Raw genomic sequence first — 15,272 nt, forward strand, 5'->3', positions numbered from 1 at the left:
TTGTTTTGTTTCTGCAGTCCTCATTGCATTATTCTACTAAATGCTATATTGTCTACAAGTAGGAAAAGCTCAAGAATCACTGTTGACTGTGGTCTTTTTATTATAGGTTAGAATCCTCTTTTAACACAGTCTCTCTTAGATATGGTTTTCTTTTTCTCAACTGTGTTTGACAGACAGAGATTTGCCATAAGTTCTTCATCTGCTCATAACATTAGAAACAAACAATGGAAACTCCAGGTAGAAATATCAGCAATGTAGGAAAAAATAGATTGCTGCTTACCATAAAGAAGACATGTTAAGTTGCAGACAGGCACAATCAAAACACACTTACATAAAACTTTCAGCTACAGCCTTCATCAACAAAAGAGGAACACACACCATTCACATGCACAAGCAAGCACACCTCATACACGCATGACTGCCAACACCCGTATCTCGGCCCGAGCTGCTGATGTTGGTGATCTTTTAATTGTGCCTGTTTGCAACTTAACACTTCTTCTTTACTGTAAGTATCAATCTATTTTTTTCCTACATTGTTAATATCAGAAGCACCAGCTTTAGCAATCCATATTGCATCTGTGAATGTTTTCACGTATTGTGTACTGACAAAGTGGTCACTAACAGTTTGTCTTTGTCAAAAATCTTTGAGGCTTGATATGAATGGATGTTAATAAAACACTATATTCATCAGACTCATTGTCACCTCAGTATATTTTCATGAGATCTTATAGTTTGGGGGGGGGGGGGTGGGTGGAGGGTGGGGGGGGGGGGGGATGGGGTGATAATAGAAAGAACAATGTCAGATTGTAATATTAGACATGAGTGGTGACCCTTGATGATTTCCAGCTATAAACTGCTTCTCCTCGTATTGAGATTTGCTTAACAGATGGTGTTATTTTTTTACTTGCTGTGGAGGTACCAACAGTACTGGCCACTGAAGCTTATGTAACTTCCTTAATTGTCATCGGTGAATCATCTCTTCTTCATCATTGACACTGAACACAGTTTCCTTGTACCCTCCTTATTAGGAAATACTTTGTTTATCGGGTGACACCAGTCAGGAAATTTCCTGTGTGACAAGTTACCAAATTGGATAGTAATGCACTGATTTTATATCTAATTTTGAATCTAATGGGTCTATAATTTGATTTGTTCTTGGTGCCAGTTGTGATAACACACTAGCTCTCTGTGAACCTAAGAAATGTATCCTAGCCAAAGGTCTGTGAACACTTCTGTAAAATATCTGTTATGTGCTTGTCTAATACAACAAGGGGTTTGCATTGTACTTTAGGCCAAACTTTCAGTGGCTGAACAATCTACTTACATATAATCAGTATGTTATTTTTGCAGCTGGGTCATTCCATGGTTGTGGATGTAACATATGTACAACTGATATCAAAGTATTGACATGGAAAAAACGGGGAGGGGGGGAATAAGCAGATAGACCTGAATTTGTTGGACTGTCCAGCTCAGAGTTAAGACTGAATCCCATAAAAGTACTTGGAATAAACTAGAATGCTGGTTGTGTATAATCTCAATTTACCCAAATACTTGGTAACTCTGCAGTTCAGTAAGACTTAACATAAATTCCCACTTTAGTGTATTGGAAATGGATGGAAAGCCATCTCCATAGAGTAAACACTGTAGTAATAGCTAAAGGAGGTCTAACGAAGCTGTTACTTTGGAATAAATAGCTTCAAATGAGTGTGTGGAGAACTTAGCCATATAGTGTAAATAATGTCTTACAGTGTCCATGTTTCTTTTAGTAAACAATGTATGTCTCATTTCAGCGTCTTTGTGCTCCAATTCGTCTGGTATTAGGTGATCCTAATAATGTTGAACTGAAAGAAAAAAATGAAACAGTAACTTTTGAGACTGACCAGCGAGGAGTGGTGGATGAAGATAATGGAGATAATGATTGTGGTGAAGATGATGATGGTGGAAGTGAACAGCAGCAGCAGCAACAAGGTCTTTTTGTCATACCTAATATTCTTTTGTTAGGCTTAATATAGCAGGATAAATCTGAAGCTATGGAATTAGTACCAGTTTGCTGGTTACATACAAAATGATACATCATTTTAAGGATACATGTATTCTTTGTGTGTGCTCCTTTTTTTCCTTTTTTGTGAAATTTTGAAATTTGAGTGATGTAGCATTACAAATATACAGGGTGAGCACAAAGTCTTGCTCAGATTTTAACAATTTATTACAGAATAACTGTTTGACATAATAATTTACATTTGATGTCGTTACATAGGTTAGTGTCACTAGTTTTTTTTTTAAGACTATTTATGTTAGTAAACCTCAACGTGTGCTACCTTGGTAGCTCGAAAAATGCCAAGGTGGTATTCCAGTTCCCGCTAGGTGTTTCGTAACGTGTTCTGTCACAGTCCCCACAGCAGCTTGTATCCTAGCCTCGGTTCATCGATTTCAGCAACTGGTGTGATGAAGACTATGATATAGCCCCAGAAAAAAAAGTCAAGGAGCAAAATGTCTGGAGAGGGGAGTAATGTCCGGATCGGTGGATTGGAAGGAATGGTCCAACACCCTGGTCACCCCACTCTCCAGACATTATGCACCTTGACTTTTTTTCTGGGACTATATCAAGGACAGAGTCTTCATCACACCAGTTGCTGACATTGACAAACTGAAGGTTAGGATACAAGCTGCTGTGGGTACCGTGACAGAACGCATGTTACGAAACACATAGCGGGAACTGGAACACCGCCTCGACATTCTCCAAGCTACTAAGGGAGCACACATTGAGGTTTATTAATGTAAGTAGTCTTAAAAATACTAGTAACACTAACCTCTGTAACGGCATCAAATGTAATGTATTATGTTAAACGGTTATTCTGTTATAAATTTTTATAATCAGTACAAGGCTTTGTGCTCACCCTGTACATCTGTTATTGTCATGGTCATAATGTTGAATGCGAAGAAGAACCAATGATTGTTATCAGTTTGTAATGTTATAGTTACAAATCATAAATTTACTAAATTTAGTAAAGTGTAATATTTAACATTCTCTGAACTGACTTATATTTATGGTCATATGCGAATGGATCCAAATAAATGTTCATTCTGAGTGCTGTACTATTAATTATGAGCTCTGAGTGAGTAGGCATGTTTAAGAATTTGTGTATTAAGTAACTATGGAGTGATCATTTTTAGGGACCGCTTGGCTGTGTTTCTGCAGCCATAATTTGACTCCCTGCGTGCAAGCACGTGTGCACTCTTTTCTCTCTCTCTCTCTCTCTCTCTCTCTCTCTCTCTCTCTCTCTCTCTCACACACACACACACACACACACACACACACACACACACACACACACACATTGAAATTCAACATTTTTGTAATATTTTTATGTGAAGGTACCAAGTCCAAATTCAAATGCCACAGCAGCAAAACAATACCTATTACATATTCTATATCTAAATTTGATTAACGCGATACACACCTCAATGGTTGGTTCAGTACACTGTGAAAAAACTGAAGAAGTTTTGAATGGCTCTTTAGATAACTTTATCACAGTTCAAAGTTAAACTGTTTTATTTATGTTCTTATTTTCTCAGGTTTGAACATACAATGTGAGTGAAAGCCATACACTTGTCTAAATAATTACTTCACAATTCATAAAATGCTACTAAATTCTAGCAATTAAACTAAAAAGAAAAAAAAGGAAGGAAAGAATGACACAGAAACAACATTTTTGAGATAGTATGTACAGAAATACGAGGGCTATCCACAAAGTACATTACGTTTTGGAATTAAAAATAAATAAAGTATTGGAAATTTTTTATTATATACAGATGAAAGCCACACTTAAATACTACTTTTCTACATAGTTGCCATTTAAATTAAGGCACTTATCGTAGCGATGGACGAGCTTGGAAATTCCTTCGTCGTAAAATTCGGCCGCCTGCACCTTCAACCACGTGGTTATCTCTTCTTGAAGCTATGCGTCATCATCAAAATGCTGCATAGCCAACCACTTCTTCATTGCTGGGAATAAGTGGAAGTCGCTCGGTGCCAGGTCGGGACTGTACGGCGGATGAGGGAACAACTCCCACTTAAAAGATTTGAGAACTTCACGAGTGGCATTTGCCATGTGGGCCCAGGCTTTGTCGTGAATCAGCAAGATCTTTGAGCCCAACTTTCCCCTGTGCTTGTTTTGTATTGCTCTTCTGAGGTTGTGCAGAGTTTGGCAATACCTTTGAGAATTTATTGTAGTGCCTCTTTCCAGGAAATCCACAAAAACCACACCTTTTCTGTCCCGAAATACAGGCGTTCGATACAGTTCCACACTGTCGCCTGATAAACAAAGTAAGAGCCTACGGAATATCAGACCAGCTGTGTGGCTGGATTGAAGAGTTTTTAGCAAACAGAACACAGCATGTTGTTATCAATGGAGAGACGTCTACAGACGTTAAAGTAACCTCTGGCGTGCCACAGGGGAGTGTTATGGGACCATTGCTTTTCACAATATATATAAATGACCTAGTAGATTGTGTCGGAAGTTCCATGCGGCTTTTCGCGGATGATGCTGTAGTATACAGAGAAGTTGCAGCATTAGAAAATTGTAGCGAAATGCAGGAAGATCTGCAGCGGATAGGCACTTGGTGCAGGGAGTGGCAACTGTCCCTTAACATAGACAAATGTAATGTACTGCGAATACATAGAAAGAAGGATCCTTTATTGTATGATTATATGATAGCGGAACAAACACTGGTAGCAGTTACTTCTGTAAAATATCTGGGAGTATGCGTGCGGAACGATTTGAAGTGGAATGATCATATAAAATTAATTGTTGATAAGGCGGGTACCAGGTTGAGATTCATTGGGAGAGTGCTTAGAAAATGTAGTCCATCAACAAAGGAGGTGGCTTACAAAACTCTCGTTCGACCTATACTTGAGTATTGCTCATCAGTGTGGGATCCGTACCAGATCGGTTTGACGGAGGAGATAGAGAAGATCCAAAGAAGAGTGGTGCATTTTGTCACAGGGTTATTTGGTAACCGTGATAGCGTTACGGAGATGTTTAATAAACTCAAGTGGCAGACTCTGCAAGAGAGGCGCTCTGCATCGCGGTGTAGATTGCTCGCCAGGTTTCGAGAGGGTGCGTTTCTGGATGAGGTATCGAATATATTGCTTCCCCCTACTTATACCTCCCGAGGAGATCACCAATGTAAAATTAGAGAGATTAGAGCGCGCACGGAGGCTTTCAGACAGTCGTTCTTCCCGCGAACCATACGCGACTGGAACAGGAAAGGGAGGTAATGACAGTGGCACGTAAAATGCCCTCCGCCACACAGCTTTGGGTGGCTTGCGGAGTATAAATGTAGATGTAGATGTAGACCTTCCTTGCCGACACTGTCTGCATGCATTTCTTGGGTTTTTGGGGGGAATTTGTGTGCCCCCACTGCACTGACTGCAATTTTGTCTCGCAGTTCACATGCTTAACCCATGTTTCGTCACCAGTAACGATGCGATCGAGTAATGAGTCACCATCTTTCTTGTAAGCGTCCAAAAATGTTAACGCTGCAGCCATTTGCTGATTTTTGTGAATCTCTGTCAAGATTTTTGGTATCCGTCTTGCACAAAACTTGTGGTGACCAAGCTTTTCGGTAATGATTTTGTGTAACAAACTTCATGAAATTTGTGGAAAACTCACAGAGAGTTTCACTGTTGTGAAATTACGGTTTTCACGGACCGTGGCATCGACTTTTTCGACAAGTTCGGCAGTCACTATGCTGGGTCTTCCACTTCGCTCTTCGTCGTGAACGTTAGTTCGGCCATTTTTAAATTTTATGACCCATTGACGCCCTCCACCTTCAGTGATTATGTTGTCCCCATACACTTCACAAAGCTGCCGATAGATTTCTATCGGTGTACAGTTTTTTGCAGTCAGAAACCTTATTACAGCACGCACTTCACACTTCGCGGCATTTTCAATTAACGCTGACATTTCAAACTGTCACAGTAACTCAACGGAGTACAGCACGAACCTCTCGCTAGCATGGCAAGATGCTGACTGAGCGGCGGAATGCCATGACACCAAGATGGCCGCACTAGCCCCGCCCCTAATGGACACAAACGAAAACGTAATGTACTTTGTGGATAGCCCTCGTATATCATATTACAGTAAAAGGGTCTGGAATGCTGGAAAGATCCCCTACAGAATAAATGTAGTTTACATGGGAAAGTATTTCATCTTGGAGTTTATCATCTCAGCTGGAAGGCTAATGAAATTGGGAAATGCAGCATAGCACACATCTTTTGGTACTATTTTAAGTGTTATCCATCTGTAAAGATATAACTTGAAATGTTTACTCAATCCCGCCTTGGAACTGAGCCACCATGAAATGTTCTTGTTTCTGGTGTGAGTTGGTTTAGGAATAGTTTTTTCTGTGTACCGTTAGTCAGCAATTCTGACACTTTATATTTTAAATGAAATGTCAGAATAACCATGTAGTCTGTCATGTAATGTGGACTTCTTCACCTCTGCAGCTTCTTCTGTGCTGGAAGCTGAAGGTCATGTCCACTTTAGTGATGCAGGGTACATCTTCAGAAATCAGATTATATTGATTTTCTCTTTTACAGTGCTGTAAAACTTTACACACATGTGCGCTGTGACATTATATTTGCTCCATACAACATGCTTAACAGTTCCTGTCAAAAGATGAATTATGCAGTGTGCACTGAGTGAATGCATCAGTTTCCATTATTATTCACAGGTCCAATTTGGTAGTAACTGTATAGGGATGGCAGAGTTAGTTCGCAACATTTGTACAGGCTGCTATTAAAACAGCTCTGAGTTTTGATTCACACACTGTACAGAATACCCTTCACTGGCCTAAATGTGTTCTTTGTGAGTGTACAAAGTTTCCCCCAAATGTGATACTACAGGAGGTAATATGAGGGTGGTTTGAAAAGTTCTCGGAATCACCACGAGAAGTCAGCGCTAGTGCGAGTTGGTCACGTGATATTCATTGGACTGGAGGGGGGGGGGGGTTTATAAGTAGATGGATAGCCCAATGAAAAAAGTGTCTTGTATGCAGGAATCCTGAACATCTTGTGAAATAGGCATACTAGCATTGACCATGTGAAATATTCCTTCACTATTCTGTTGATAGGAGGAGTCACTTTGGGATGTAAGGCATATTGCATTATTTACTGACTTTGCAGTTAACAACAGAAACTGTTGGCTGCAGAGTATTTCTAGAGGAAAAATGGATACTGTGAACTATAATACACAAACTAAAATTCCTTACTTTTCACTGGGTGGAGGCTCAAGTGTAGAGCAGTTACTCGAATTTTTAAATTTCATTAAATTCTGGAATTAGTTACAGTAAACACTCACTGTGAAGTGTAGGTATGGAACCATAAATAGTCACATAAATTAGAACTGGATCACAGTAGCACATATTACAGACTTAAGCTCTTTTTCAGGTGATTCGTACACAGATGCATACACATAGCTGAAGAAATAAGGAAGGGGACGAGAGTATCAGTGGGAAGGGAGTGGGAAAGGGAAGGGGGGCAAGAACCATGAGAGGAATACAGCACTAGAAAGAGCGTGCCTTTGTGAATGTGGGGGTTGTAATGTGTTGTGTGCAGAGAAATAGAATGTGGCTATGAGGGCAAAGGATAGAATGAAGGGAAGGGAGACCACTATCCTGGCATTGACTCCTGTCTTCTTAACCCATTTCATAGTTTGAAATTTCTACCATTCCTGCCTGCAGAAGTGTGAGCTATCACTAGTGCCATATTACTTTTCCATTTCTTTGCTTTCCCTCCTCTCAAAGCCCTTGCCACTCCCTTTTCTTTTTTCTTCTTTCTACCCCTCCCCTTTTGTTCATATCAGCTGCTTCACCTGATATGGACTTTTACATCACCCCCCTTCCCTCCCCCTCCTGTAAGGCTGCCTAGTTCTGCTTTGGCAGAAAATGGAAGACTGTAAACCACTAGCATGTGGCACTTAACAGTACCGTCTGTCGCACTGTTATAGTCATTACATATCTAAATGTCATGCTGTACTACTTAGCTGTAAATTTCTTATATAATAACTGATGAATTCAGTCCTGATCCAAGTGCTACTTTAGAGTTCTCTTTTCATGATTCCTCCAGACATTTGCTGTATATGTGTATCACATGGTGCAAACATACATGTAGTGTCACCATTATGTGAGGAAGGAGCAGCTTGTTCCTTCCCTTACCACTGCTGTCCCATAACAGTAAGTGTGTTGGGTAAGTCCACTCCGTGGGCCGACTTTTTTCAGATACTGACAAATTCTCGGTGTAGTATCTGTGTGTTCTGAGAAAAAATATTTTGTAAGATGAGCTACTCATTCCGGTTCATGTTTGTGTACCTATGTATCATTCAGTCTTTCCTACATATTGAGTGATTATCTTTACGTGTTCCAAAGTTTATTTTCCACCCGAGATTTTCCAGTAATCCATCAGCTTTTGTAAAAGATAAAATGATGCATTAGTTAAGAGCACTTAACCTTGAAAGTGAACATCAGTTACAACTGGAGGGGAAGAAACAGTGTTTTTCCTTAAGGAGGAGGGACAGATGGAACTGTGTATGATGAGCAGCTTAATTGTGTTGGAGTAGAGGAAAGCAAACATGTGAAATAAGAGAGAATAATAGAGGAGATAGAAATTAGTAGAGCACAGGAATAAAGGGAAAAAAAGGTATGAAGTAATTCAAGTAACTTCTAGATAATGCATATGAGGAAGTAGTATTTTTTAAATTGGACTCCATCTGGAACCTGGAAGTACTCAGCGGCCACAGTTATTTCAGTTGCTGAACGAAGGTACAGCAATCAGTCGCAACTTGTGTTTATTGTGGCACATCTAGATTTTGGTAACTGAGTGACCATCTTCAATGCAGCAGATGAAGTTAACACATTTCAGCCATTATTTGGCGTAGACTGTCTTGGACTAAACATGTCAAGAGGAACCGCGGCTGGAAAGTATTAACTTTGTCTGCTGTATTGAAGATGATCACTCAGTTACCAAAATCTAGAAGTGTTTACAAGATGCGACTAATTTCTGTACTTTCTTTCATCAGCTGGAAGTAGTATTTTTGCATTACTGATCTGAGTTTACATTTGTGTATACATATTGTATAAATTTGAAATTTAGTCAGTGGGTAGACATTTTGTAGTTCTGTACACACTTTGGTTTGTTCTACCACACATTTTGACAGTTTTGATGATTTTCAAATGAGCGTGTGAACTATATACCACCATGATTAATATACAATTTTAAATATAGGTTCACAGAGTGAAGGAGAAGATCCAAAAAATCGTAAACGTCGTCGAAGTCAGATGGCGTTCATGGAACAGTGGATGTGGGGAGGGAAACGTCGATCTGCTAGAGTTCGTTCCACAATAAAAAAGGAAGCTGAGAGAGAAGATGGGAACTTTGAGGAAGCCTTGCGCAGGCTTGTACCTCCTTCATTGCTGTAAGTAACTGAAATTTGCTTACATTCTGCTTCTGAATGCCCACCCCTTTGCGTAAAAATGTTTTGGTGCTTTGTCTTAATTGTAATGATTCACCTGATGCTGGTAATTATACAATAAAAAGGAAAATATTGGAAATGTATTAAATACATAAGGAGACAGATAGATTGTTTAGTATTTGCCTTCTTTATGGACCAACTCTATTTATAACTGATACAAACACATTACTCATAGATATTGGAAGCGCAGATTCTTTCTCCAGGACATCAAGGGGAAAGAATTGAGGTTTTTGCGATAAGAGTTCAGTTCAAACTAAAGGTATGAGGAAACTACCTTGTGGGAGGAGAAAACAAGGCAATCAGGAAGTCGTGGCTCTAGGAAATTGGGGGAGGGAATCCACCCATAGCTAAAATAATCAAAGGGCTCAGTTTGGCAGGTTATGCACTGTAAAAGCTCTTTGTATTGATGTGGGGACTAGAGTTTTATCTTATTTTTCATACTTTCAATGCCTTTTGTCTTGTAAAATTATCTGCTAGAGCAACGCACCTGAAGCCGGAAAGTTTTGATTCAGCAAATGTGAGTAGTGAAGATACTATATAAAGTGTGTCATGCTAAACTCCCTTCAAAAATATTGGGCAAATTATGCTCACTTCGCAAGATATTTACTCCTTAGTGGTATTTGTTGCTAATAATAAAATCAGTTTTAGTATGATTTACACAACCACAATTAAAGACGCAAAAATAATTTTCATGTATAGCTTGCCGACTTGTCTAGGATTCAAGTAAGTTTTCTATTTTGGTATTAAGTTCCCGCCAGGCATAAAACTAGGATCAGTATAAATTCAAAATTTAATTTGAAAAAATCATATTAACCACAATTTCAATGAATTATATGCTTAACCCTTTGACTGCTGGAGGGACACCATCTGCTTGGCGTGCTGAGGCGCCGTGGCCTGTGGCATGATGTGGCTATCTGTGCTGCAGCCCTATCCCTTGGAGCCACCGCCGGGACTGGAGTGGCCCGCGCTGCCCAACCTGCCCTGTGATGAATACTTTTAGACTGATTATGACTTGTGCAGAGCCAGAGTGAATTTTTGGCGACTTTGATCTGTAATATAAAGGGCAATATTTTTTGTAAAGAAATCAAATGTGGCTATTTTCCACAACTTTATGCATTCTCTTAAGAATAATAATGAAAAGAATTTTACGAGCTATATTGAGCCATAAAACTGTAGGTAAAATCGGCCAAAAAAATAAGCACCCAAAAAAATTTCAAAGTTTGGCTTCTTGCATCTCCTGCATTAATGCCATGATGAATGTGAAACTTGGCATGTAGTAACCTAACAACACAATTCTTTTAAATATAAAATTTCATTTCCATAGCGATTTCCAGTACTGAATGAATTAAGTGCAAAATTGAAGCTTTTGTAAAAACGTAAAAATTGACGTATTTTCATTCTGATTTTGCTAAAATACTATGCTCTATAAAACATTTCAAGCTGTATAATTGGAACAAAAGTTGGGCATGAAAATCATGCCGAAAACAATGTAAACTTCAGATTTGCATATCTAGTAGAGTGAACACATGATGAAAATGAAATTTAGAGTGCAGTAGATTGATAGCACAACAATATGGAATAAATTTTTTTTTCCCTTACTATTTTCCAATATTGTACAAATTAGTCAGAAAGATGTTGATTTTTATGAAAAAATGAAAGCGGGGTACGTTCGATACTTCTTTTACAGATATTGTTTTCTATTAATGCTTCAAAGTCAGTCTCATTCAAACAACCAATTTTAAGCCCTGCACCCTCCCCAGAACAGTGAGTTTAATTTCCAATATTGACTAACAAGGGAAGCAAAGTAGCAAGAAAAATTGCACTGAGAACAGAGTTTTAACTTTGGCAAGTTGTTTCTCATTGATCAAAGGCGTTTGAAATCAGTTACGGGAAACAGGTTTTGTGCAAGTAGACTGAATGTGATCTGTATTGTTACTACTAAGGATAAAAGAATATAACTGTCTATGTTACATGTTAATTATTTAAATGTATAGTATGTAGATTAATGTATGGGTTTTGTTATATTGGCGCAATGTACTCGGTGTAATCACATTTGCCTCAGGACAGATATTGCGCCATCTTGATCATCAAGCCCGTTCATTTGCCAGTAAACTTCTGCATACGATAAGTCAGCCATTGTTTGAACAATTTCACACCTGTTGCATCTATTTCCCATCCTTCTTTTCGGTTCGGGATTTGGACTGGCACTGGCGAAGTTAAAAATAGATTTATATATATTTTTTTACATTTTTTGCCTTTTTTTCAGAAATGTCAATACATTTTTTCAAATTTAGTTCTCAATGATTAGTAATGCTTCTTTGTATGATAAGTCTCAAAGCATAATGGAACGTTGCCAGTTTTGCAGTTGCCAGTTGCAGTTTTCCTGGCGCACTTTCTCTTTTGTGCAAAGGACACATCTGAGAATGTTCACTCATGATAACAGCTGGGAAATGTCTCCCTGTGAGTCACAGAAGATACTCGTCATTGTAGTGCCTTCCTCTACCAGCTTTTTATCGTTCTATAGCATATTTTTCTTTAATCTCCCTTATGAGAGAAATGTAAAACTCTGTTAGTGCCATTTTTCACCCTGTTACGAACTATTTGAGAGTATGAACATTTAGAATGCACAAATCCAGAATGTGAAAAAAATATTTCTTGTATCATTTCACAGTTCTGATTCCACTGAGCTCAGTCACATGTCACAACGGTCAACTGCAAACATACTCGAATTGTAATCTACAGTACATTGCGGTTTCTTTATTTTTTTGACAGTATTTCTGTCGGTCTTCTCTGTTTCAACCATTTCATTTGTGTGACATGTTGTAAACATGCACACCTCTCTCTTATCACACGACTTGGTGTGATAAGAGAGACGTAAAGTGCACTCTGCCACACACCGTTGGGTGTCTTACGGAGTATAAATGTAGATGTAGATGTAGCAAGGATCTTGTCAGTGGACTTAAACTCAGTTTCTCCTCAGTTTAATTTCTTCTGCAGTTTTGACATGTTGCGCGTATTCTTACAAACAGTGTGACATGCAGCTGTTCCATAGTTGTGAAGCCAGATGAACAGATTCGAGCTGGAGTACCAATTATCGACATATAGAATATGACCCCCCCCCACAAGAGTTGCCACTATGCTGACACTTGTCCCTAAATTGTGGAACCCAATTTCTGTTGTTATGCCTGTATATACTGTAAAATCCAAGATATACCCACTCTGACAGTCACACAGTACAAATGTCTTTATTCCGAATGTACTTCGCTTAGTTGGAATAAATTGCTTAAAAGATAATAGTCCTCTGAACAGCAAGAGACTTTCATCTCTACAAAGCTTATGATGATGTGGACGAAATGAATTAAGAAACATCATAAGAATCTTGTCAACAGTCATCCTAATTTTAAATAGACTGTCACCACCAGTACTCGCAGAGTTATCACTGAAGTGTAACATTCTCAGATGTAGACAAAAACAGTTTCGGAACATAATTTTGCTGAAAACTGGTTTGTTCAAAAGTGTATCTCTTTAGCAATAATCACTTAATTTTAACTTCTTAATTTGCACAAGTAGAAGACAAATAGCGACAAAACGCTGTGTCTTTCCACATTGACAGTCAGGAATTCACAGATTATGTAGTATTGTAATAAAATATTGCTCTCACCTTTTCTCTCCCCTCTTATATATTATCACCTGTTCTGTTATAGTTATTATTATTATTATTATTATTATTATTATTATGAATAAGCAGTATTTTTTCAAATATTTATCACCAGCATATCAAGTAAAATTATGTAAACACTTCTTTTCTGTTATTGATTCCAACACCAAAAATCAGCATAATATAAGATTTACTGAATCCTTTTCATACATACTTCAAGTTCTATGTGCTGCTTTCAGTGTACAGCAATCACAACAGTGTTGTAGCAACAGCTCCTAGCAGACTTGTGATGATTGAATTGCCTTTCAGTTATTAAATTAACACGGTTTTTGTAAGCGTGTGTGTGTGTGGGGGGGGGGGGGGGGGGGGGGTCGCACGCATGCGTGCGCAAAACAAAGCATAGGGCTATAAGGGAGATATTTTGAATGAAACACATTTCACTTTCAGCATACAAAGGACAAACAATGCAAGTAGAAAGATTTATATGTTCAGTAAAATAGATAAATAAGCATTAATGCCATGTCTTAATGAGGAGCCCAAAACCTTTAGCTTAGGACATGATCTCGTATAGGAGCTATGGCTCAAGTTTAAAAGAATAGGTGACAATGCACTGGGTAGATATGTATTCAGTAGAACAGTTTGTGACAGGAGGGACCCTTCATGTTGCACAGTCACTGTAAAGGGACTGCTAAAGGAACAGAAACTACCATATGTAAGGTGTAAAACAAAGCATTGGGCTATACAGGGAGGTATTTTGAATGAAACGCATTTCACTGTCAGTGTATGAAGCCTTCATTGAATGCCGTAACAGGATATTGATTAAAGATCTTTTACAAGACACAAAGAAATTCTGGTTGTATGTGAAAGCTGTTTGTGGCATCAAAGTTAGCTTCCAGGCATTCATGAATGAAACAAGCACTGAAATTGAGGATAGCAAAGCAAAGGCAGAAATACTTAACTCTGTTTTCAAATGTATCTTTACAAAGGAAAACCCAGGAGCACTGTCTAAATTTAATTCTCATACCACTGAAAAGAAGAGTGAGAAAAATGTCATAGCAACAGATGAAATTGCTAAAATTGAACAAAACTCCCAGAACTGCAGAATCCCTATCAGATTCTGGGCCATATTTCCATGAGCGTTAGCCCCTTTTGTAACTATAATCTACTGTAGACCCCTTGAACAAAAAACCATGCCCAGTAGTTGGAAGAAAGTACAGGTCACATCCATCTACAAGAAGTGTAGCCGAAATGATCTAATACCTTTGATATCCATTTGTTTTAAAATCTTAGAATGTATTATGAGCTCAATCATAATGATGTACTTGGAAGCCAAACAGCATGGATTCTGAAGACATCAGTCATGTGAAACCCAACTTGCCCTTTTCTCACACGCAGCAGTTAGATATATGCAGTATGCTTGATTTCTGAAAGGCGTTTGACTAGGTACCAAACCTATCCTTGAAACTTCCTGGCAGATTAAAACTGTGTGCCGGACCGAGACTCGAACTCGGAGACCTTTGCCTTTCGCGGGCAAGTGCTCTACCACTGAGCTACCCAAGCACGACTCACGCCCCGTCCTCACAGCTTTACTTCTGCCAGTACCTCGTCTCCTACCTTCCTTATTACTAAAAGTACGATTGTATTGGGTATTAGTGAAATTAGTAACTGGGTGGACGTGTTTTTTGGTAGGGAGGATGCAGCAATTTATCTTGGATGAAGAATCATCGAGAGATGTAGCACTAACTTCAAGTGTGCCCCAGGGAAGTGTGTAGGGACCCTTCCTGTTCATTTTGTATAATAAGGACCATGTGGGCAATATCAGTGGTAACCTCGGACCTTTTCAGATAATACAATTATCTGTAACTAAGTAATGTTTGAAAGAAACCGCACAAATTTTCAGTTGGAATTAGATAAGATTTCAAAGTGTTGCAAGGATTGCCAAACTTTTAAATGCTAAATGTAAAATTGTGCATTTTACTAAACGAAAAAACATACTGAGCTGAAAGGTCATGGGATACCTCCTTTTCCCAACATAGCGCAGCAACTTGATGTGGCATGGTTTCAACAAGTCGTTGGAAGTC

The 15,272-nt window shown here is 38.7% G+C and overlaps 1 protein-coding gene across 1 annotated transcript in view; it reads left to right on the top strand.

Annotated features, from left to right (window-relative positions):
- LOC126468927 (calcineurin-binding protein cabin-1-like) overlaps positions 1-15,272 on the top strand; it is a 260,620-nt gene that overhangs the window by 73,974 nt on the left and 171,374 nt on the right. Inside the window, exons 7-8 of the mRNA XM_050096590.1 lie at positions 1,791-1,968; positions 9,287-9,476. Coding sequence (XP_049952547.1) covers positions 1,791-1,968; positions 9,287-9,476 — 368 coding nt within the window. The remainder of the gene's footprint in view (positions 1-1,790; positions 1,969-9,286; positions 9,477-15,272) is intronic.

Source organism: Schistocerca serialis, chromosome 1, assembly GCF_023864345.2.
Source record: "Schistocerca serialis cubense isolate TAMUIC-IGC-003099 chromosome 1, iqSchSeri2.2, whole genome shotgun sequence".
Taxonomy (NCBI): domain Eukaryota; kingdom Metazoa; phylum Arthropoda; class Insecta; order Orthoptera; family Acrididae; genus Schistocerca; species Schistocerca serialis.